Genomic DNA, 26,075 nt, shown 5'->3' on the forward strand with positions numbered 1-26,075 from the left:
CAGTGCAGTTGTTGCGGTCCTCCTAACTATGGGTGTCCCTCTTTCTAATGTGAATCTGATCGTGTTGTGGTCACTGTTGCCTAGTGGTCCTCCCACTTCTGCCCCTCTTGCAGGCCCCCCTAATCCGTTTAGGATGAGGTCAAGAGTAGTACCCCCTCGCGTCGGTTCTTTGACTAGTTGCTCCATAAAGCAGTCCTTCACAGCTTCTACAAATCCTGTCTCCCTAGTGCAGTTGTAGTGACCCGTACTCCAGTCTATCCCTGGGTAGTTGAAGTCCCCCATCACTGTTACACTTCCAGTCCTGCACTCCTGTCTCAATTCCTCTTCCAAGTCGTGTCCGACTCCCTCTGGCGCACCAGGTGGTCGATAGTACAGCCCCAGTTTTATGCCCGCGTCCTTGTTTCCCGGTAATTTGACCCATAGCGATTCCAGCCCTTCTGCCTTCGTTGCCATATCCATCCCGACTGAGTGGATAGTGTCCTTTATATATAGTGCTATGCCTCCCCCCTTTTTGTGGGTCCTGTCCCTCCTATAGAGCTTGTACCCCGGCAGCGCTACATCCCATTGATTTTCCTCTGTCCACCAGGTTTCTACAATTCCAATTATATCCAGGTCCTCCCCCTTGGCCATGACTTCTAGTTCACCCATCTTGGCCGTGAGGCTTCTTGCATTTGTGTATAGGCACCGCAGGTCCCGTCGTTTTTCTTCCACCTCTGCATTTACCTGGGCCACTTGCCCTTGGATTTCTGGCAGTTTTCCCGCTCTCTGTGCTTCTGCTTTGCCCTCAGCCTTTACCCTCTTAGGTTTCAGCTCCCCCACATTTCTGCCACCCCACTTTCCCGCTTTTCCTCTGGGATTTCTAGCCCTACCGGCCCCATCCTGGGCTATCATCCCTTGAGCTTCTGTTTGATCCCCCTCGCCTTGTGGTACTTCCATGTTACCCTCGGCTTTCGCCTTCATGCCACTCAGTCCCTCTGTGTCCCCATGCCCCTTAGTCTTCTCCCAGCAAGCTCCCTTTACCTGATGTTTCTCTCGCTGTCTGATTTTGAGGTCTTCCGGTCCCTCTGTTTCCTTCCTGCAGTCAGCCCGTTCAGCATCTGTTCTGGATACTGTTGTCCGAAGCGTCAACATCAGATCAGCTGTCGGCTTTCTCCCTCTCCTCAGTTTAAAGCCCTCTCGATCTCCTTCCTCACATTGGCTGCCAGTAGTCTGGTTCCCGCTGTGCTCAGGTGCAGGCCGTCCCGCCGGTAGAGCTTGCTCTTTCCCCAGAAGGACGTCCAGTTCCTCACAAAGCGGAAACCCTCCTCCTGGCACCATCTCCTCAACCATGCATTTACAGCTTGGAGGTCTGCCTGCCTCTTTGCATCTGCTCTCGGTACAGGCAGGATCTCCGAGAATGCTATCCTCCGTGTGCTCCGCTTCAGCTTTTGTCCCAGGACCCTGAACTGGTCAGTCAGTGCGTCCATGCTGAAGTTCCTCCAGCATCACATCATGATCGAGACGTTCAAGTATCTCACGGGTCGCATCGAAGTAGAAGAAGATATCTTCCTTCTCAAGGGTCCCACAGCAACCAGAGGGCACCCGTGGAAAATCAGGGGAGGGAAACTGCACAGTGACACCAGGAAATTCTTTTTCACTGAAAGAGTGGTTGACCGCTGGAACAATCTTCCACTTCAGGTCACTGAGGCCAGCAGCGTGCCTGATTTTAAGGCCAAATGGGATAGACACGTGGGATCTATTCACTGAGTTAGGTGGGGAAGGGTCATTGCGGTGGGCAGACTAGATGGGCCGTGGCCCTTATCTGCCATCTATTTCTATGTTTCTATGACAAGTCAATGAAGCCATCTGCGCAATGTGCGGTGGCGGCGAAAAGGGCGAACAGAATGCTAGGAATGATTAAGAAAGAGATCACAAACAGATCGGAGAAGGTTGTCATACTGCTGTACCGGGTCATGGTACGCCCACATCTGGAGTATTGCGTCCAGCACTGGTCGCCATACATGAAGAAGGACACAGTACTACTCGAAAGGGTCCAGAGAAGAGCGACTAAAATGGTTAAGGGGCTGGAGGAGTTGCCGTATAGTGAGAAATTAGAGAAACTGGGCCTCATCTCCCTTGAAAAGAGGAGACTGAGAGGGGACATGATCGAAACATTCAAAGTACTGAAGGGAATAGACTTAGTAGATAAAGACAGGTTGTTCACCCTCTTCAAGGTAGGGAGAACGAGAGGGCGCTCTCTAAAGTTAAAAGGGGATATATTCTGTATAAACGAGAGTGGTAGAAAACTGGAACGCTCTTCCGGAGTCTGTCATAGGGGAAAACACCCTCCAGGGATTCAAGACAAAGTTAGACAAGTTCCTGCTTAACCGGAACATACGCAGGTAAGGCTAGTCTCAGTTGGGGCACTGGTTTTTGATCTAAGGGCCAGCGCATAAGCAGACTGCTGGGCACAATGGACCACTGGTCTGACCCAGCAGCGGCAATTCTTATGTTCCACACCTTCAAATACCACCTCCTATTTAGAAGGCACTAAGTTCTGTCACATTACCCTGTGCTATCCAATTAGGGCCTGATTCTGTATAGGATGTTGGTCTCAGCGGCCATCTAAGAAGCAGCTGAGAATTGCACGCTGGCGTCCTGTACAGAATCACATCTATGTTAAAGGACAGATGCCTTACCCCCTCCCCCCCCGCCGATTCCCTAATCGGCGCCCATGTCAGCCTGCACTGGTTAGAGAATCATGCCTGCCTGATCGCAAAGATAGGCAGGTCGGGCGCCTATCTTTGCCGAAGGATCCCTTGCCATCAGCTGATTGTGACATAGGAATCCCCGATCAGTTGAGCTGGCAGGACTTCCAGAAAATGTGGCTTCGGGGAGTCCTGCCGACTCAGCTGATAGGGGGGGAAATACCCCTGCTGCGATCAGCTGAGCTGGCTGTGGCAGAGAATCCCCCAACACCCACCCCCAAGACTGACAGGAAGGATGCCCACTCCCTCCTGCCTAATACCCCCCCCAACATCCCCACAACCGCGATCGGCAGGAGAGATGCCCACTAGCTTTTGCCGCTGGGCCCCCTTGATCCCCTGACACCCCAACATCCTTACCCCGACACCGTTGGAAACAGGATACTGGGCTTGATGGACCTTCAGTCTGTCCCAGTATGGCAATGTTTATGTTCTTATTTTAGAAATATCCATGCATAAATTATGCCTCCCCCAAAATATCCCTCCCTTTTCCCACCCTCCTTATGACACACTCATCTTTCTCTGCCCCACTGCCCTCCTCATAGCACACTCAACTTGCTCTTCCTCTTCCATATGGCACACTCATCTTGCTCTGCCCCTCCCATCCTTATCTTGGTACACTCGCCTTGCTCTTCCCACTGCTTTTTAACACATTTATCAATGATCTAGAGATAATTAAAATTGCTAACGATATAAAGTTGTTAAATCACAAGAAGACTGTGAAAAATTGTAAGAGGAGCTTGTGAGACTGGGAGACTGAGCATTAAAATGACAGATGATATTTAATGTGAGCAAGTGCAAAGTGATACATGTGGGAAAGAGGAACCCGAACTATAGCTATGTGATGTTCGGTTCTATGTTAGGTGTCATTGTTGAGGATATGTTGAAACCTTTGACTCAACGTGTTACAGCAGCTAAGAAAGCAAACAAAATGTTAGGAATTATCAGAAAAGGAATGGAAAATGTTATAATACCCTTGTATCACTCTATGGTACGGTTGCACCTCAAATACTGTGTACAGTTCTGGTCACCATATCTCAAAAAAGATATAGCAGAATTAGAAAAGGTACGGAGAAGGGCAACAAAAATAATAAAAGGGATGAGATGACTTTCCTATGAAGAAAAGCTAAAGCGGCTAGGGCTCTTCAGCTTGGAGAAGAGATGGCTCAGGGGTGATATGATAGAAGTCTATAAAATAATGAGTTGAGTGGAAAGGGTAGATGTGAATCGCTTATTCAATCTTTCCAAAAATACTAGAACTAGGGGACATGCGATGAAGCTACTAAGTAGTAGATTTAAAACAAACCAGAGAAAATATTTCTTCACAAAATGTGTAATTAAACTCTGGAATTTGTTGCCAGAGAATGTGGTGAAATCAGTTAGCTTAGTGGGGTTTAAAAAGGTTTGGATAATTTCCTCAAAGAAAAGTCCATAGGCCATTATTGAGATGGCTTGGGAAAATCCACTGCTTAATCCTAGGATAAGCAGCATAAAATCTGTTCTACTACTTGGGATCTAGCTAGGTATTTAGGATCTGGATTGGCCACTGGTGGAAACAGGATACTGGGCTTGATGGACCTTCGGTCTGTCCAAGGATGGCAATTTTATGCCTATTCTTCTCCCCTCCACCTTCAAGGCACACTCACCCTGCTCTGCTCTGTCACCCCCTCACCCCCACTCCCGTGGGACATTCTCCTTAATTTGCCTCCTCCGCTCTAGAGAGTTGCATGGGGACAGAAATCCCACCCATCCCCGCCAGGATCCTCTCTGTCCCCACCTGTCCCCATCAGGATCCTCTCCATCCCCACCCATCCCCACAAGGAATTACCTCCATCCCCGCCCGTCCCCATAAAAAGCAGCAATTACTTCTGACAGGGTCATCAATTCCACAGTTTCTTTTGTGTTTGCGCTGCTGTTTTCCTTGTGGAATCTCTTTGGTGGAACCCTTTTTTTGTTTTCTATTCAGGTAATTCACTTATAAACCCCCTCTTTTACTAAGGCTCACGTGTCCATTATATTATATGGATGAACCCTGCTTCCAAAGCCTTCCATCCCCGTGGGAGTCCTGTTGGCTAGAGGGGGGTCACCGTGGGAGTCCCATGGGCCAGAGGGGGGTCCCCATGGGTTAGGGGGGATTCCAGTGAGATTCCCATGATCCCTGTTCCCAAGCAGACCTCTATTCCGCTCTCTGTTCTACCCCATCATAGTGCACTCAGCCAGCATCAGCTGCTCTCTCCCTCTCCTGCAGAGATCATGAAGCAGGAAGAAGATGAAGTTAACTGCTGTACATTGAGTCACTTCCTCCTCCTCTGCTGGTTTAGACCCAATAGTGAACCATGGAGTTCATGTTCAGAATCAGATCTAAGCCGGCAGAGGGAAAGGAAATGGGGAATCGTATACTGCCCTTTTGTGGCTTTGGCATTTCAAAGCTTACGTTCAAAAGCGGTGGGTACTGGAGGATTAAGTGACTTGCCCAGGGTCACAAGGAGCAGCACTGGGATTTGATCTCACAACCTCTGGGTGCAGAGGCAGCAGCTCTACCAGTGAGCCACACCTTCTGATTTGCAGCGGTTCACTTCCTCCTCCTCCTGCTGCACAATCTCTTTGGAGGGGGGAGAGAGAGCAGCTGATGTTAGCAGCTTCGCAGGGTTCCTTTCCTTCATTGTTTCAACATGTCTATTTGTAAAATGTCTGCTCCCATTGCACATGCTGGGAAATCCATGTCCTGAGCTGGACCTCTCATTTCCAATCTCTACATTCTGTGTAAAATGGGGCTTATGTTTATGTACAGGCATTCCTGGGGTTGAGAATACATGAAGTAGGGGTGGCACTGGTCCTTAATGCATGTATTATATGAAATATACACAAGTGCACCTAGAGGACAACTCTATAAGGATGTGTGTAAATCCTATAGTCCAAAACTGCAAGGATTCAACAAAGGGATAAAGACTATCCTCTTCTCAGGCTACTTCAAGTGAAACTGTAAGCCAACAGAGGGAAGAAGGAGCATATCTTAAACATTTCTGGAAAGATTTACTGCGTGCATACACTGAAAAAGAGGGGTTTGGGGCGTGGCTTGGAGCTGCAGTAAGATGGTCGGCTGATAGTGCAGCTCCTCTATAGCAGGTTGAAGTTATAAGAAAATAAGCTTCAAAATTCAATTTTTTTAATTGAACTTCTGAATACCTTTAGTATTATGGCATCGAGTAAGCAGATGAAGGGAGAAATAGCCGGTACAAGTTTAGGGTGTGCGAAGAGATCGAAAACGGAGCCGACGACTCCTTCAAAGGTACTGTTGCCACGGGATGACTGCAGTGATATCGTGGCAGAGCTCAGGCAAATTAAAGAAATAGTCTTAAACAACTTGCTGAAGATACAAGAGGCTATAGATGAAGTGGCTAGCCTCACACGAAGAATGGCAGTTATGGATGTTAAGGTGGATCAGCTGGAACGCAGGACTGAGCCAAATGAAGCTGAAATACGGCAGTTGAAACCAGATAAAAAGTTAATTCAAAGCCTGTCAAGAGATCTTGAGGATTGCATTAATCGTGCAAAACGGAATAATTTGAGAATAATTGGATTACCGGAAGGTATAGAAAAAAATGACCCGGTTTCATTTTTAGAGAGCTTTTTACCTAAGATCTTGCCTCTTAAATTCAAATATCCTATGGAATTTGAGAGAGCCCATAGGATTCCAGCTCGAAGAGGAAATAAACAGCTGGGACCGCGTCCTTTAATTTTCAAATTATTAAGGTATCAGCAGGTCATGGAGATTCTCAGGCTTGCAAAAGAAAACCGAAATTTAAAGTGTCAAGACTCAAAAATTTACATTGTGCCTGATTTTGTCAAAACTACTACACATAAAAGAAAGAAATTGTTAGAACTGAGGCCAAAATTGAAAAGTCTAGGTGCTAGGTATGGTTTGATATACCCAGCCACAATGAGAGTCACATATGAAAACAAGACTTTGAATTTTGAAGATCCAGTAAAATTACAGGAATTTTTGGATAACTGTGAACACCCAATGTCTATATAATATACTTTTATTTATGGAAAATCTGTTTGCATGGGATCCTTTTGAACAAACGTTCTAAACGGGCATGGTTATTAGCTGCAGATGACAACATTCTCTCTTAAATTAGTTGGATTGGATTGTTTATAATATTTATAGACAGCATTTCTTGGTCAAGAGGGTACTTTTTACAGCATATAAGTTACATTTGAATGGATTGAGTTGCTAAAGTTTAAGTCTGGCATGTTAATATGCTAAAAGAGATAGCGGCGCCTTTGGATCTGAACTCCTCCCAGAAATGTTATTATTGGAAACTCAGGAAATGTGATGATCAGATATTTGTATCAGCGTTACCAACTTCTGGCACCAGGAAGTTGAATGGTTGAAAGAATTAGAATGTGGCAACTTTTCAACAATCAGACAAATCATATAAATCAACATGTTGGGGTTCCCTGTGAAATGATTCAGAGGAATTCAAAAAGCATTGTAATGGTTATGCATCCTTGAGATACAGAAAAGGAGGGTTACCAAGGTTTTCCTTTTTTGTTTTAAAAGAGAAGGGATGAAAATGTTTGGAGAGAGTTTGTTTCTTGGATGCTGCAGTGGTTTCATAATCCTCCTTTCCATTATTGCTCTGTTCTTTGCTTTACTGTCTGATTGGATGGTTGTGCATGTCCTCTTGCATACTATGTTCCTGGATTTTGATGGAATGCTACGCTTTTGAAGTTTAACAATAGTAGCAATGCATAGTATGGTGTTTATGGGCATTCGGTTCCTATAATTATCATTTGAATATAAGATTTTTCCCTAGACTGATGTGGATTACATATAGGAAGAATGATTTTCATCGTCTTGTTGTAGAAGAGTGATTGACATTTAGAATTCATGTATAACTTTATTTCTGCAGTTCTAAAATATATGGACTTTTACCAATCCATAAACAAGGAAAACATTAGTTTATTTTTGATAATCAAACGGAGACTGAGACTGATAGGTTCAAATTTGGAGTCAGATGAGATGGTACATTATTTCCTGATTTACATAGATACACATAGTGACATCGAAGTTGAAACTGAATGGAGGACAAGTTGATAGGAATTTTAGAATTTAGTAGTCAACCTTAAAGTGATAATAGACTTATACAATGAATTTCAGATTGCTTCTTTTGGGAGTCTTGGGTTTATGATAATAATAGATATGAAAATGAAATGTCAGATCTTGTATTTCTTTTTTTATAATTAATTGCTTTGTTTTTCTTTTTAATGGTATTTTTTATGAGTTTTTCTAATATTTTATTTTACAATTATTAATGGATAAATGATATAAGTTTTATTAATGATATAAGTTTATTAAGTCAGGAAACATAATATATATTTTTGATTTGGCAGGAGTAAAATAATTATATTAATTAAATTGATAGTTATTTATGAACATAGAAACATAGAAAAAGACGGCAGATAAGGGCCGCGGCCCATCTAGTCTGCCCACTCCAATGATCCTCCCCTATTTAACTCTGTGCAGAGATCCCACGTGACGATCCCATTTCTTCTTAAAATCAGGCACGCTGCTTGCCTCGATCACCTGAAGTGGAAGTCTATTCCAGCGATCAACCACTCTTTCGATGAAAAAGTATTTCCTGGTGTCGCCATGCAATTTCCCACCCCTGATTTTCCATGGATGTCCTCTTGTCGTCGTTGGACCTTTGAAAAAAAAGAAATCCTCTTCTACCTCGATACGGCCCGTGAGGTACTTGAACGTCTCGATCATATCTCCCCTCTCTCTGCGTTCCTCGAGTGAGTATAGCTGCAATTTATCCAGTCGTTCCTCGTACGGGAGATCTTTGAGTCCCGAGACCATCCGGGTGGCCATTCGCTGGACTGACTCAAGTCTCAGTACATCCTTGCGGTAATGAGGCCTCCAGAATTGCACGCAATATTCCAGATGGGGCCTCACCATAGTTCATTATTAAATGACATGAGGTAAACTTGAACAGATATTATTTAATTATATAGTTGTTGGAAATTATTATGCATTCATTAAGATTTTAAATAAATTATTAAAATATGGGAAATTTATATTTGATTAGTAAAGTTATTGGATTAAAGAATTTCTGGAAATATATATATATATAATGAAAGGGTCATGGAATATAGCTTTTTGGATAATTTTTCTAAATAAATAGTTTTTGGTTAATTTGGAAATCATAATAGTTTTAACTATAGTCTTGTAATTACAGTTCTTTCATGAGTTAAGAACAATTTAATGTATGCAAATTTGGGCTTTATTGGTTTAAATGGGAATAATCCTCCAACAGTTTATTTTAGATATGATAAATTAATTTATAATTTGGGTATGTAAAATTTAGATAGCTTATTATATTTATGAATTTGGATATAATATTTAACCTGTAGAAATTTCTCATCACCTGTTACCACATATGTGTTTCCAAGTTTTCTCTTTTGATCAGGGGAGTGGGGAGGGAGTGGGTTGGGGGTATGAAAAAGGGGTTTGGGGAGGGAGGGGATTTCTTTCCTTAGTTTTTCAAAGTGGGAAAAGTGATAATGTAGTTTATTTTCAATATAATTTTATTTATTTGAAGATATTTTAGAAGTTTTATTTTATAGAATTATATGAATTTTAAAATATTTTCGTTAAATGTAAATGGCCTAAACCATCCAATTAAAAGGAAAAAAAAACATTTTTTTTTAAACATCAAAATGCGGATATTTGTTTTATCCAAGAGACTCATCTGTTGGCTGAAGTATCCAAAAAATTGGTGGGTAATTGGGTGAAGTATTGTTTCTTTGACCCTGCTGTGGGGAAAAAAGCGGGTGTAGCTATCTTAATCAATAAAAAATGTAATGCAATATTCAATAAGGTAGCTTCAGATCCTTTAGGAAGATGGTTGCATGTAAACATGAGCATGGGTAATACTACTATGGCGCTTTTCAATGTATAAGCCCCTATTTCGAACCAAATAGAGTTGTTTAAGTCTCTGCAAAGTTAGTATTACCACTGGCTGCTTTGAATCCCCGTAGCGTACTCTGCCCGACCACTTCCTCCGGGAGCGCGTTCCATGTGTCCACAACCCTCTGTGTGAAGAAGAATCTCCTGGCATTTGTTCTAAACTTCTCCCCTTCCAGTTTCTCCGAGTGCCCTCTTGTGCCTGTGGTTCCCCGTAATTTGAAGAATCTATTCTTGTCTACCTTCTCCATGCCCTTCATGATCTTGAAAGTTTCTATCATGTCCCCCCCCTAAGCCTCCTCTTTTCCAGGGAGAAGAGTCCCAGCTTGTCCAGCCTGTCAGCGTATGAACAGTCCTCCATACCATTTATCATTTTCGTAGCTCTTCTCTGGACCTTCTCAAGCATCGCCATGTCTTTCCTGAGGTACGGCGACCAATATTGGACGCAGTACTCTAGATGCGGGCGCACCATTGCACGATACAGTGGCATGATGACTTCCTTCGTCCTGGTTGTAATTCCCTTCTTAATGATGCCCAGCATTCTGTTAGCTTTCTTCGAGGCCGCTGCACATTGCGCTGATGATTTCATGGTTGTATCTAATAGCACACCCAAGTCTTTTTCAAGATTACTCTCCCCCAGCAATGTTCCCCCCATTTTGTAGCTGTACCTCGGGTTCCTTTTCCCTATATGCATGACCTTACATTTTTCTATGTTAAAGCACATTTGCCATTTGTTTTCCCACTCTTCCAGTTTGCTTAGGTCCCTTTGCAGGTCTTCGCACTCCTTTGTGTTCCTAACTCTGCTGCAGAGTTTGGTGTCATCAGCAAATTTTATAACTTCACACCTCGTCTCCGTTTCCAAGTCGTTGATAAATATATTGAACAGCAGTGGTCCCAGCATTGACCCCTGCGGAACACCGCTTGTGACCCTCTGCCAGTCGGAGTATTGGCCCTTCACTCCAACCCTTTGTTTTCTGTCGGCCAACCATTTGATCCATTTGTGTACATCCCTTCCCATCCCGTGGTTCGACAATTTCTTAAGTAGCCGCTCATGGGGGACCTTATCAAAGGCCTTTTGGAAGTCGAGATAAATGATATCTATGGATTCCCCTTTGTCCATCTGGCTGTTTATCCCTTCAAAGAAGTGCAGTAGGTTTGTTTGGCACGATCTTCCCTAGCAGAAGCCATGTTGGCTCGGTTTCAGCTATTCCTCGTAAAGAGTGGGAATATAAACTCTCTGCATATGCAGATGATATATTATTGTATTTGAGAAATCCTGGCACAACCATTTCTTGCCTGCTAGAATTGATAGGAAATTTTGGAAAATTCTCAGGGTATAAAATAAATTGGAGCAAATCTGAAATTCTTCCACTTAATGTACACTGTACAAAAAGTATGTTTGATACATTCTCATTTGTATGGAAAGATGATGGTTTAAAATATTTAGGAATTTGGATCAAAACCACGTTAGATGATACGATTAAGGAGAATGAAAAGCTGTTACTAAAAAAGGTAACAGAAATGTGTGAACATTGGAATCCATTACATTTGTCTTGGTGGGGGAGAGTTCAAACGGTTAAAATGATGATAATGTCTATGGTTTGTTATCAAATGGGAATGATACCAGTGTTTTTTCAGGGGTCTTTTTATAAAAAATTGAATTCATTGCTTACTAAATTTATTTGGCTTGGTAAAACTCCCAGAAATGCTCTAGTATCTTTACAAAAGCCAATTAAAGAGGGTGGGGTAAATTTTCCAAATTTTTATAGGTATCATCAGGCCTATATTTTACGTCAAGGTATGTATTGGGTCCTCCCGGAGCTCATTGAGTACACTCCAGAGTGGTTATATTTGGAATGGCGACTCAAGTTTCCTTTACATCTTAGTCATGTTCTTAGTATCAAGATGCCCAGATTATATAAAGAAAATAGAATTTTAATGGACACTTGGAAAACATTACGATTTGTCAATAATTTATCAACTATTCCTATCAGCAAGTCAACAAATCAAACCATTTGGCTAAACCCCAAGATTCAAATTGGCGGTTTTAAGATCATCTGGAAGCATTGGATAATTGCAGGATGTTATTCTAAATGGTAAACTGCTTGATTTTACACAATTGCAACATAAATTTGGGCTCAATAAATCGCTAAGTTTTAGATGGTTGCAATTGAAGCAGGCCATTCAGGCAGGGTTCCCTGAATGGAAAAGTCTCAATAATCAATATAGTTTGGAATTCTCATGCTTCCAGGTAGACTTTATGGGACACCAGGCCACGCAGTGGTATAAAACTATTAATGATTTGGTTAAAAAGAAACCTAAAAACGGCCTTAGGGATATTTGGAGCATTGAGATTAAGCACCAGATTTCGGCTTCTCAATGGCCACAGATTTGGTCTTGGAGAATGAAATGTACAATGTCAGCATCTATGAGACAAACATGTTTTTTTCTTTTGCATAGAGCATTTTGGACCCCAGTTAGAAAGATTTACAAGTGATGTTTTCTATATTATTTATGGTCATGTTTGTATACTTGTTAAAAGATTGAAAATGAATAAAGATTATGAAAAAAAGAAGAAGTATCTTTTTGTAATAATGCATTCTTACCTATTATCCTAAAGAAATCTTCATATAGATCTTCAGAAAAGAAATAAAAACAATTCTCTTCAAGAAATCACTGAATCACTCTTAACATATCAATTACCGTCCATCCTCCTGCCCTCACCCCGCCCCACAGATACTACCAGTCCTTCTCAATTGCTTTTGAAATCACCAATAATTTACTGTATCCCACTATGTATATCTCTTTTATATCTCCTTTTGTAATCCGCCTTCTCAACTTTTCTTGAACTTACCAATGATCCAATATTGTAACCCACCTTTTATAACTCTTTTGTAATCCGCCCTGAACTGCAAGGTAATGGCGGAATAGAAATCTCTAATGTAATGTAATGTAATGTAATTATAAATTATTTCATTATAGCTAGATTACCATTTCATATGATATCAATTGATCCTTCTAATACCCTTTAGACAGAATTATATTTAATCAACTTTATTATAAAAATTCCTCAATCAATATGTTACTATTAAATAATTGAAATTTCCAAAATTTCATGAGTAATGGAAAATAAAGTCCATATTTGAGACCCTTTTCTTTCAAATGTGGCCTCAGTTGAAGAAACTGTTTTCTTATGTCCGCAGTATGCTTTTCAAAATCTGGCAAGAATAGCAACTTTGAAACTTTATAGTTTAAATTTCTGTCAGCTTTAGCCAAATTCAAAATCTCTAAAGCCTACTGGAATCTTAAGGCCTTGAATATTAAAGGACTTGGCTTCACTTGGCTAGCTGACCGTTTGTATGGAATTCTGTGTGCACGTTCTATCTCCAGGGGATGTTTTGAATTTAACTGCAGTAACTTTGGTAAAAGGTTTTCCGGGAACTGCACAGCATTTTTCCCTTCCAAATTCTCAGCCAAACCAATAATTTTCATATTCTTCCTTCTTCCACGATTCTCATAATCTTCAAGTTGCTTCTTTAAGTCTTTAATATCTTACTATCAGCTTTATATTGCACCGCAGTGATTTCCAACTGCTCCACTTTGTTTTCCAGTGTCAACATTCTCTGACTGGCAATCTCCATCTGCCTGTTAATATTTACTACCTCCTCTTTCACTTCAGCGATCCCGCCTGCATTATCCAGAAGCATTTGTCTCAGGCTCTGAAATTCAGCCATCATTTCACCCTGTCTAGCACATCAACGGTTTCAGCATGGAGAGGCACCTTCAACAGCGTGCACGGGGCTTGTTTCATCCTCTTAGCGGATCCCCCCGCCACGAAGGCAGTATCTATTTTCGCCTGCCGCGTAGCTGCCATACTCCCCAATACTTTAACAATATTTTAGCTTCGAAAAAACCGCGACATACTATTTATATTCACAGCGAGTCACCTGGGTTTAAGGAGCTCCACAATTACACTGCCATCTTGTGTGCTGCCAAGCCATGCCCCTCTTAGTGATATGTTTCTAAAAGTGCTCTTTTTTTCTGCCATATATGGCCAATGATATGATTTTGGGCTCCAGTATTGCATAGTTCGTTTAGACAGCTAAGGCTGCTATCTATGCTTGTTGTGTCTATGAGGCTGCTTTGAGTAATTTTTCAGTGTGTTAATTGGTTCCTACAGCAGAGACAGGTACTGGTATTGCAATATTTTTGTTTTCACGCTACCTTTGTTAATCAATTCTATGCGCATACATGTCATGTCTTATCCTCCTATCATGTTCCTAGTAGGGGGCGGGGGGAGCCTGCTATTTTCTTCTATGTTGCTTCCTCCCTCTGGGGAAAGTTTTTAAAAGTGTGCAGGCACATAAACATAGAAACATAGAAAGTGACGGCAGATAAGGGCCAAGGCCCATCAAGTCTGCCCACACCAATGACCCTCCCCTACCTCCCTTTGCGAAGAGATCCCACCTTTCGATCCCATTTAGCTTTAAAATCAGGCACACTGCTGGCCTCAATCACCTGCATCGGAAGACCATTCCATCGATCCACCACCCTCTCGGTGAAGAAGTATTTCCTGGTGTCGCCATGCAATGTCCCTCCCCTGATTTTCCATGGATGCCCTCGTGTTGACGTGGGTTCCTTGAAGAAGAAGATATCCTCCCCCACCTCGATACGGCGCGTGAGGTACTTGAATGTCTCTATCATGTCCCCCCTCTCCCTGCGTTCCTCTAGGGAGTAGAGCTGCAATTTATTCAGCCGTTCCTCATACGGGAGATCCCTGAGCCCCGTGACCATCCGTGTGGCCATTCGCTGGACCGATTCAAGTCTCAGCACATCTTTGCGGTAATGTGGTCTCCAGAATTGTACACAGTATTCCAGATGGGGTCTCACCATGGACCTATATAATGGCATTATGACTTCGGGCTTACGGCTAACGAAACTCCTTCGTATGCAAACCGTGATTTGTCTGGCTTTAGATGAAGCTTTCTCCACCTGAGTTGCAGTCTTCATGTCCTCACTGATGATCACCCCTAAGTCTCGTTCCGCTACAGTTCTCTCCAGGATCTCACCATTAAGAGTGTAAGTCTTACATGGATTTTTGTTGCCAAGGTGCATGACCTTGCATTTTTTGGCATTGAAGTTTAGTTGCCAGGTCCTGGACCAATTCTCCAGTAGGAGGAGGTCGTGTGCCATACTATCGGTCTTGGATTTGTTGTCAGGTCCTGTTGTGTTCTTGTCAACTATATTGCATAATTTGGCGTCATCGGCGAATAACGTTAATTTACCCTGAAGCCCCTCAGCCAAGTCTCTTATGAAGATGTTGAACAAGATTGGGCCCAAGACCGAGCTCTGCGGCACTCCATTTATCACCTCTGTCGTTTCGGAGGGGGAGCCATTCACCACCACCCTCTGAAGTCTACCTCCTAGCCAATCCCCCACCCATGTAGTCAAGGTATCTCCCAAACCTATAGAGCTCATCTTGCTCAACAACCTGCGGTGTGGTACACTATCGAATGCTTTGCTGAAATCTAAGTACACGACGTCCAGGGACTCCCCAATATCCAGCTTCCTCGTCACCCAGTCAAAGAAGCTGATCAGGTTGGATTGACAGGACCTCCCCTTTGTAAACCCATGTTGACGGGGATCTCGCAGATTCCCCTCGTTAAGGACCGTATCCAATTGGTGTTTGATTAGAGTTTCCATTAGTTTGCTTACTATTGATGTGAGACTCACTGGTCTGTAGTTCGCAGCCTCCGTCCTGCTTCCCTTTTTGTGGAGTGGAATGACATTAGCCGTTTTCCAGTCTAGCGGGACTTTTCCTTTGCTAAGGGAGAGATTGAAGAGTGTTGATAGTGGTTTCGCCAAGGTGTCTCTTAACTCCCTGAGTACTCTGGGGTGTATGTTGTCTGGCTTTGTGAACCTTGAGTTTGGATAGTTCACTGTAGACACTACTGGGCGTAAACTCGAAGCTGTAAAACGGGTCTATCGAGCTATCCCCTGTTGGTAGCTGAGGGCCGGATCCCTGCGCCTCATGGGTGAAAACTGAGCAAAAGTATTCATTTAACAGTTTAGCCTTCTCGGAGTCCGATTCTACATAGTTCCCGTCCGGTTTCCTAAGGCGTACTATCCCTCCTGTGTTCCTGTTTCTATCACTAATATACCTAAAGAATGCTTTATCGCCCTTTTTGATATTCTTTGCTAGATTCTCCTCTGCCTGCAATTTGGCCTCTCTGACTGCTGTTTTGACGGTTCTTGACTTGGCCAGATAGTCTTCCCTGGAGCCCTGCTTCCCTGAATGTTTGAAGGAGATGAATGCTCTTTTCTTCTCTTTTATGAGGTTGGAGACCTCCGTAGAGAACCACTGCGGTTTGTTTTTTCTTCGTCGTTTACTTACAGATTTAATAAATCGGTTTGTTGCTTCGTGTATGGTAGCTTTCAGTGTTGACCACAATTCCTCTACATTATCAGTCTCTGCTTGGTTTTGCAGCGACTGATGGATGAATTCCCCCATGTCCTCGAAGTTGGTGTCCTTGAAGCTGAGGACCTTAGTTAATGTGTTGGATTTGGTGAAACCTTTTCTGTTGCCTTTATCAAACAGGCACAACATACTGTGCATGCTTTTGTTCAAGTTTCAAGTTTATTAATATTTTGATATACCGACTAGAGAATGACATGGCTGCACAAAACGGGGGGGGGGGGGGGGGAAGTGCTCACTGCAGGCACAGGGACAAGGTCATCCACCGCCCCGTGCAGCGGTGAATGGCCTTGTCCCCGCAGTTAAGGGAGGGAAGGTGTACGGTCACCTATCGCGTGCGCCCCCCTCCCATCCTTCCATACGGCCAAATCTATCTCCCCATTACCTTCACGGTGCTTTCGTAAAAAAACTTACTGAAGCCTGCCTGCCTGCAGTCGCGTATTGTGGGTGGAAGCTTCTCCTCTGACGCAATTTCCGGTTACGTCAGAGGAGAAGCTTCCGCCCACACAACGCGATTGCAGGCAGGCAGGCTTCAGTAAGTTTTTTACGAAAGCACCGTGAAGGTAAGAGGGAGGGAGGGAGATTGATTTGGCCGTAGGTAGGGAGGGGGGCCACGCGCAATTGGTGACTGCTCGCCTTCCCTCCTTTAAGTTTCAATTCTTTACTAATGCGCCGTAAAGGTAAGGGGGAGGGAGGGTGATTCTCGGGCCGCTGAAGGGTGGTGAGGTGGCGAGAGGGAAGGGTAGATGCTGCGGGGATGGGGCAGTGAAGGGGACGGTGGGGACGGGGTGGTGAAGGGGACGGTGGTCCGGTGAAGGGACAGTGACGGGGACAGATTTTTTTCCCGTGTCATTCTCTAATACCAACTATCACAAGTATTTGGTCAGTTTACAATAATAAAAAGTTAAAAAATTATTTAAAATATTAAAATTATGTATAACAACAAAAAAAAAAGTCTAAATAAAAATAGGGGGAGCCCTGTCATAAAATTACTCTTCACAACATTACATCCAAAGTTTTCTTACCACATCCACTGTGAGGTTGGCTTGATGATCATTGAGCGCACGCAGTGATTTTAGGTAAGCAAACATTGAAGGGTCGGTGTGCATCCAGCAACTGATCAGAAGTTGTATCTGCACATGTCGATTAAAAGCTGCTCTTCGCAAAGCATTATCAATCACTGCCCAGTATCTAATAAGAAAATAATAACACTCTTTTTCAAACATGCCAGAAGAATATATTCTAAGGATTAACATGAGCACTTGTTCAGCTGTGTTAAAGAAATCCTGGAGAGGCTCCTGGCCCTTAAATTGCTTGTGCGGGTCTATCCAGGGGTATATTCAGTAGCATTTAACAGATAGTGCCACTGAATTTCCTTTCTAACCATCCAGGCTGAAACTGGCTAGTTTGTGGATGGTCCGGGGTAGAGGTAGTATGAAGCAGAAGCTTGGCCAGTGAGTAGCAATTTTCAATCCACTAACCAGCTGAGCAACTGCATAGTTAGAACACAAAGAAAGGCTGTTCTAACTTTATGTAGGGTGTTAACAAGTACCAGTCTGAATACTGGCCAGTGCCCGGTTAACTTCCAGGTCTTGGCTAAATGTGTTGCCTGCCCTTTCCCCCTCTCCCACTCCCCAAAAGCACATAGCCCCCCCTCCAATCCTCTCCCTTCTCCCCCCAGAAGCACACATTCCCTCTTTTGATCCCTCTTCCTCCCTCTTATCTCATTGAGGCATTACCCCCCTTTCTGGTCCCTCCCAACTCCCCTCACCCCATGCAGGATAGGCTCTTTCTCAGGCCTAGCTAAAGTCCCTAGTAATCCAGTGGGGATCATGGGGGCAGGAGCAAACCTTAAGTACTGTGAGACTGCCACTAGAGGTTGTGGCAGCTATTTTCAAGAGGCAGCAGCAAGTGGGGTTCACTCCTACACACTCGCCTAGGGATCAGGGTCTGTAAATTCTACTTTTTTACTCAAATCAATACCCTATATGAAACTGATAAAAAAACTCTGCAACACTAAAAGGCCTCAATTAAACACACCATACATTCACACACCTACAAGTGGAAAAGACAAAAGATAAGCAAGAAAGAAAAAAAAGAAAGAAGTGGAGAAAAAGCCTCAGTTCTACTTCATCTGGCAAAAAACTCCACTTCATAAGATAACCACTTGCACATGTGAACACAAAAAGTGAAAAAAGCACTGTAATAGCCTGTAGAGTGCTGTTTGACATTACTCTACAGGCTATTACAGTGCTTTTTTCACTTTTTGTGTTCACATGTGCAAGTGGTTATCTTATGAAGTGGAGTTTTTTGCCAGATGAGGCTTTTTCTCCACTTCTTTCTTTTTTTCTTTCTTGCTTATTTTTTGTCTTTTCCACTTGAGGGTGTGTGAATGTATGGTGTGTTTGATTGAGGCCTTTTAGTGTTGCAGAGATTTTTTGCAGTTCCATATAGGGTATTGATTTGAGTAAAAAAGTAGTTCACTCCTACACCCACTGCCCCCCCCCCCCCCCACTGGACAACCAGGGAGTTTAGGTAGGCCCAGGTTGGGGCCTATCCTGACCAAGGGTGGATTGAGAGAAGGTATAGACTTGGTTGGAAGCTGGAAAGGGTTTTTGCTTCCTCAGGGGGGTGGGAGTGAAGGAGGACCTGTGTGTTTTTGGATGGGGTTGGTAGGGAGAATGGAATGGAAAGCAGGGGAGCAGAGGGCATCTGCAAGGTCTACAAATAGGGTAAAGGGTCATGGATTTGATAAATGGCATAGTGAGGGTAGGAGGCACCCTGGGAGGTGACGCTCCTCTGCACCCTCCTCTCCTCCCTGCTCCTTCCTGCCCTCCACTCCATACTCGCACTTTCCCTTCCCCCCACATACATCTGTAAATCTTCGCCAGAGCGAGTGGCTTGTCCAGCATGCCGCTCGCACTAGTGTTGCTTTTCCCTCTGACGTCACTTCCTGGCCCTGCAACCTGGAAGTGATTCAAAGGGGAACCAGGCCGGCACAAGAAACAGGCAGGAGAAGTTGCTTGTGCTGGCAAAGATCTACAGAGGTACAGGGTGGTGGGGGGCAGGTATGGCATGAGCGTGGTGGAGAGGTGCCAACACCTCCATCGAGATGGCGCCCGGAGAGGTCTGCACCCTCCCCTCCCCCCCCCCCGCTTCCCCCTTACTACATCACTGGATTTGATACACCATCTTTCTGTGGACACAACCAAAGCAGCTTACATATACTATAAGCAGGCACATAAGCTCCAGCAGCCAGTACAACTGCAATTGGCCCAAGACATTCAGTGCCGGTGCCCGGACATGACCAGCATTGAATATGTAGCGCTAATTCTGCCCAGGTGGTCAGCATTCAAAAATATACTGAATGTCAACCAGCCTGTTCCCAATCAGGAATAGAAAGTTCTAGAAGTTAAAAGGAAAAGCAGATAGGCCCTCTGTACTGTACCCTCTGCACAAAATTTGGAGGATAAACAGCAGAAGAGAATTGCAGTGAACTTCCAGAGGAGCTTCTGACTGAAGGCTTCCAGTAGTCATTCCCCACTGGCCCTCAATAGACATTCCTTATTGACCATTGAGGCCTTATCTATTCTCAGTTTAAAAAAATAGTAAAAATGCACACAGAGTAAAACATAGTAAATGACAGCAGATAAAGACCTGAATAGTCTATCAGACCTTTACATGGGGACTGCAGAACACAAAACAGAAAGCCTTTTCAAGCTGGGGAGAGAAAGACACTGACAGGGAGAGAAAGGCTGTTGCAGACTAACTGGAGAGGAAGACTAGCTGGGGGAGTGAGCTTGAAAGATTGGAGAGAAGAAGAGAGACTGATGGAAACAGGAATGGGAAGGGAGGTAGAGGACTATTAGGGATAGGCTTGGGGCTGAGAGGAGGAGGTCTTTTAGGAGTGGTGGGTCCCTGAACATTTTGGAGGTTAATAAGAGGTTCACACAACTAAAATGGTTGGAAAACTCTGCACTAATTTATTATTTGGTCTCTGCTGTTTAGCAGTGTGGTTATGTAAAGTTCGGAGATAAATCATCTGTCATACTTGATAAAAACAAATTTAAAATGTTGTGTAACAAAATATGTCAAAAGGGAAAGATTTACATTGGCCAAACCAGTGCCTTACTTTGCAGGTTCTTTGAAGCGGGATGTAGGGAAATACTCCATGACTGACACGTACAGATACTCTTCTGCGCCCTCAATAGTGCTTATGATAGCACCGAGATCATGGGTACGGCCACTGGGGCAAAACCTGGACGGAGAAGCCTGAAAGAAAGTGAAGCAGCAAAGTTCGATGACATGAATTATCACATTTATGAAATACATTCTATTTCTTATTCAGTATTTTCTCCAGGACCTAAAAATCCTGGCAAGCACCCTCTGCCAACTGTCTTTTTTCGCTACTGAAATTAGCACTGCAAGGTCTGAACTGTCCCATTTAAAAATTTCCCATCCAAAAAGAAACCAACCAGCAATTTACCATATCCCAAATACCTATTTCATGCAACAAATCCAACAATAGGCCACAAAGGTTGATATCAAAAGTCACTAATGGATGTAGTTGTTTCAAGGCATCTCATCCCTCATCTGCTCACATCCTGAGATCACAGGTACCAGCTCTATGTGTGACAGGATATCACCAATATTTTTTTGAAGCATTGCCCAGACATCAGAGCTGAAAGCTTCAGGATACAGAGCATCGGGGGAAAGCAGAAAGAAAGGCTGTGTCTCCTAAGCCAATGTTTCTCAACTTGGTCCTGGAGTACCTCCTTCAGTCAGGTTTTCAGGATATCCACATTGAATTTGCAAAAGACAAAGACAAAAGACAAAGGCAAAAGACAAAGAACTGGAAACAGAACTAAGGTGAGAATGCAAGAATGGAATTGTCACGGTAATGGGGGCTTTAACTACCCCGGGATAGACTGGAGTATTGGAAGCTCAAAGAATGCAAGGGAAATGGAATTCCTAGAGACTGTGCGGGACCGCTTCATGGACCAGCTCATCAAGGAACCAACGAGAGGGAATGCAACTCTCGACCTACTACTCAATGGGCTGGGGGGATCTGCAAAGGAAGTGGAAGTAATAGGACCACTAGGAAACAGTGATCACAACATGATCTAGTACAAACTACAAGTAGGAGCATCAAAAGGGAAGAGAACCACAGCAACAACGCTCAACTTCAAGAAGGGGAACTATGACGCTATGAGAGCAATGGTGAGAAGGAAACTCAGGAAAGGCTTGGGAAAAACAAAGACTGTGGAGCAAGCTTGGTCCCTATTCAGGGACATGGTACAGGAAGCACAAACCCTGTATATCCCCAGATTCAGAAAAGGGTGCAAAAAGAATCAAACAAAAAACTCGGTGTGGATAAACAATGCAGTGAAGGATGCGATACGGGGCAAGAAACAATCATTCCGGAAGTGGAAAAGGGACAAAACCGAGGAAAACTGGAAAAAGCACAGGGAACATCAGAAAGAATGTCACCGAATGGTCAGGAAAGCGAAAAGAGAATACGAAGAGAGACTGTCCAAAGAAGCAGGAAATTTCAAATCCTTCTTCAGATATATTAAAGGGAAGCAACCGGCGAGGGAGGAAGTGGGACCGTTGGACGATGGAGACATCAAAGGAGCGATAAGGGGGGAAGAGGAGGTGGCTGACAGATTAAACATGTTCTTCTCATCAGTCTTCACAAGCGAGGACACATCCAATATACTGGAAACCGAAGAATTCTTTAAAGGAGACCCAGAGGAAAAGCTATCGACATTAGAGGTAAGCCTCCAAGATGTCCTCCAACAGATAGACAGATTAAAAATCGACAAATCCCCAGGTCCGGACGGGATCCAAGGGTACTAAAGGAACTGAAAACCGAAATAGCAGAGACACTCCAAAAAGTTTGCAACCTGTCCTTGAAAACAGGGGTGATCCCGGAGGATTGGAAAATAGCAAATGTCACACCTATCTTCAAAAAGGGCTCGAGAGGTGATCCAGGAAACTACAGACCGGTGAGTTTGACTTCAGTGCCAGGCAAGATGGTAGAAGCACTGATAAAAGACAGTATCTGTGAGCATATAGAAAGAAATAGACTAATGAAAACGAGCCAGCATGACTTCTGCAAAGGAAGATCATGCCAAACAATCTTACTACACTTCTTTGAAGGGATAAACAGCCAGATGGACAAAGGGGACCCCATAGACATCATATATCTCGACTTTCAAAAAGCCTTTGACAAGGTACCTCATGAGCAGCTATTTAGGAAACTGTGGAATCACGGGGTGGAAGGGGACGTACATAGATGGGTTAAATACTGGTTGGCAGACAGAAAGCAGAGGGTTGCAGTGAAGAGCCACTACTCGGGCTGGAGAAGGGTAACGAGCGGTGTCCCACAGGGGTCTGTGCTCGGGCTGCTGGTGTTCAATGTATTTATAAATGACCTGGAAGCGGGGACAAAGTGTGAAGTTATAAAATTCGCAGATGAAGGAGTCACGTGATGTGCTGAGCCGAGCAGGACGTGCTCTGCTCGAGCTCCGGGACCCTGAGTCCCTACGCACCCTACCTGCCTTCGAATCTTGACTTAGCCTCCAATTAATTGGATCGGGTGTTTATGGAGAGGTACCTGCAGTCTCCCTGCACTGCTATGAGTTCCAAATCGGGCCACGTTGCAAAGGATCGTGAGGTAAGAGCCTCGCGGTCTGAAACCAAGATGGCAGCGGCGGCGGCTGAGGAGGGCTCCGCGCTCCCTTTATCGGCGGCCCACATCGAAGCGTTGTCCGCCTCGGTGGTGAGGGCTCTGGATGCCCGATTCGACCAACTCTCTGCCCAGCTGACCTCGATGGAAACTCTGCTCTCTGATACCACCCGACGTACCAGGAAGCTGGAAACCCGCGTCGCCCACATGGAGGAGGCCCACTCTGCTTCCGCAGTGGACCTCTCTTCCTTAAAAGCCCAACTTCGGCGCCAGGAGGACAAACTTGAAGATTTGGAGAACCGCTCGAGGCGTGATAATTTGCGCCTGATCGGCCTGCCTGAGGCGGTCTCGGATGCTCGCCTGCTTACCACCTTGGAGTCCTGGCTTCAGGCTGAGTTGCCGCTCCCCGCTGGAATGGGGCCCCTTAGGTTGGAAAGAGCTCACCGCCTTGGCCGGCGGGCTGAGGATCATACCCGCGCACGGGTAACAATATTCAAAGTTCTCAACTCTTCTCACAAAGCTGAGCTCATGCGGCACTACAGGCGGAAACGTAACACGCTTACCTACAAAGGGGCTCTGGTCCACTTGTTCCAGGACTATTCCCCCACCTTGCAGGAGTGGAGGCGCCAGTTCTCCATGGTTTGTACTGCTTTGTTTGAGCGCAAGCAGCGTTTCCAACTCTCCTATCCTGCCCTCCTGCGGATTTGGACTGCTGCCGGGTGGAAGAGCTACACTTCAACAGAGGATGCACAGGCCTACTTGGATGCTCTTCCGGGGGAGAGTGGCCCTTCCTCGGCCCCTTGAGATTCCGACGGCCTTGCTTTGGAGCTTCCTGGGATCTCATCGTGGCCCCTTTCTTTGGGGGGCTCCTTGTTTGGCTTATGCCTGCGTTTGGCCTTTGGCCCCCTTTAGTGGGAGTCTTCCTTTTTCAGGACCTTGGAGTGTGGTTGGGTGGCAGTGATGTTTCTCCTTACTGTTGGCTTCTCTTGATGCCACACGGAGTGACCGTGACCCTTGCTGGACTGGAGCCGCCTAAGGACTTCTTGACCTTCCCTTCGTGTATTGCTTGATTGTAATGGATCTTGTTGTGGGTGATTGAAGATTATTTGGGGGGTCTGATTGTGGTTGGGGGATGCAAGCTTACCTGGGGATTGGCTTTCTTGTGGGGTTCTCCTTCTATAACGGAGGCCTGACATTTTGGTTCCCCAATTGTACTGTTTGTCTGAGTGGGGGGGGGGGCATGGGGCGGTGGGTGAGTGGCAGGTATATCGAGTGTAGGCGAGTGGGGTTTCTGCTTTCCTTTGCTTCTTGAGGTGGGTGGGGTGGGGGGATTGGGGGCCCTGTCTGCATCTTTGTGTGGCTTCCTCTCCACTCCATGTCGATTGACTGGGGTGTGTGTTTGTGGTTGGCTTACTGGGTATGTTGGGGGGGTGGTGGTTGAGAAGGGGTGGGGGTTGGGTTTGGGCGGGTTGGGTTGGTGGGGGCAGGGGGTTCTCCTTCAGAATGTCCATTTTGTTTACTTTGCTTTTGCATAATTCCTGTTTTCTCTTTCAGGAATGGTGTTAGTGGTGTGGGACCAACGCTCTGGGGGATGGCTGGGCCCCTGGGGTGATTTCCATTTCTTTTCTTTGCCTTTTTTACGATGCTTCCGTCCTGACTTTCTGACCTGAGTACCCCTTTTAGATTAACCTCTTGGAATGTCGGGGGCATCATATCTCCGATAAAGCGGTCCAAAATCTTAGCAGCTTTACAGCATTACCGCTCTGATATTGCTTGTTTACAAGAAACCCGCCTGACTGACTCGGAACATCTTAAATTGGCCCGCTCCTGGGTGGGGGTGGTCTATTTTTCCTCCTCTCAAGGCCGTCATGGTGGGGTGGCTGTGTTGGTCCGTAAATCTTCGCCTCTTGGGGTGCAGGTTCTAGACAAGGGGGGTGATGGGAGATCCTTGCTCTTGCGCCTCACCCTGGGTGTCCGATCCTATCTTCTGCTTGTCGCTTATGGCCCCAACTCGGGGGAATCCGCTTTTCTTCAACATCTGCTTCAGATTTGCTCTCGTTTTTCTGGGGATCCGCTTCTCATTCTGGGGGATTTTAATTTGGTAATGTGTCCGGACTTAGATAAGTCTGGAACCTCAGTTGCTTCTCTGGGGGCTCGGGGTCGTCTTCTTTCTGACTTTTGTGATACTCTTTCCGTGGTTGACCCTTGGCATTTTTTACATCCTGAAGTTCGAGATTATACACATCTTTCTCGGGCCCATGGGACCTGGTCCCGGATTGATCACAACTTTTTGTCTTCCTCATTGTTCCCCTTTGTCAAATCGGCAGAGATTGGTCCTCTGAATATTTTGAACCATACTCCAATTTGGGTGGATGTTTCTCTGGATTCTATCTTCGGACCCCATTTTGGCGCTTTCCCGCCTATCTTGCTAAGGACAAGGAATTTCAAACCTTTTTGCATACCCATTGGGAGGACTACTCTACTAGAGGTCTGCATGGGAACGGGGATTGCGAGGATCCCGCGGGGATCCCGCGGGTTCCCCCCCTGGCCCACCACGGGACTCCCACGGGGACGCCCCCTGGCCCACGGGACTCCCACGGGGATGCCCCACTGACCCACGGGACTCCCACGGGGACGCCCCCTGGCCCACGGGACTCCCACGGGGATGAAAACAGCCTACTTAAATTCTGGCGATGCAGGCGTGCAGCTTACAAGTCCGGCGTCGCGGCGGGAAATAGCCATGCTGAGCAGTGAGCTCAGCACGTACACAGATGAAAGCCTTGCTTGCTGATTGGTCCGGCGGCCCCGCCCTGCCGTGCCGCCGGACCAATCAGCAAGCAAGGCTTTCATCTGTGTACGTGCTGAGCTCACTGCTCAGCATGGCTATTTCCCGCCGCGACGCCGGACTTGTAAGCTGCACGCCTGAAAAAGAAATCATCCTGGCCGGGGTCGGTGTCATGCTCCGGAGCTTCTACAGCCTTCCTATCTCCCTCTCCCTTCTACCTGCTTCCGGCCACACCCCCTGCTCCGCGGCTCTCTTCGGCAACTCAGCAGCAGCGATCGACACAAGCTTCTGACGTCGGGGCCTACCCTCTGCGAGTCCCGCTTGTTTCAACTTCCTTTTTACGGGACTCGTAGAGGGAAGGCCTCGATGTCGGCAGTTTGTCTTGATCACCGCTGCTGATGAGT

At 45.2% G+C, this 26,075-nt stretch overlaps 1 protein-coding gene across 1 annotated transcript in view; it reads right to left on the bottom strand.

Moving 5' to 3' along the window:
• PLD4 (phospholipase D family member 4) overlaps nucleotides 1-26,075 on the bottom strand; it is a 95,125-nt gene that overhangs the window by 18,137 nt on the left and 50,913 nt on the right. Inside the window, exons 8-9 of the mRNA XM_033953033.1 lie at nucleotides 20,328-20,467; nucleotides 17,221-17,386 (exon numbers count right to left, since the gene is read on the bottom strand). Coding sequence (XP_033808924.1) covers nucleotides 17,221-17,386; nucleotides 20,328-20,467 — 306 coding nt within the window. The remainder of the gene's footprint in view (nucleotides 1-17,220; nucleotides 17,387-20,327; nucleotides 20,468-26,075) is intronic.

The sequence above is a fragment of the Geotrypetes seraphini genome, chromosome 7 (assembly GCF_902459505.1).
Source record: "Geotrypetes seraphini chromosome 7, aGeoSer1.1, whole genome shotgun sequence".
NCBI lineage: Eukaryota > Metazoa > Chordata > Amphibia > Gymnophiona > Dermophiidae > Geotrypetes > Geotrypetes seraphini.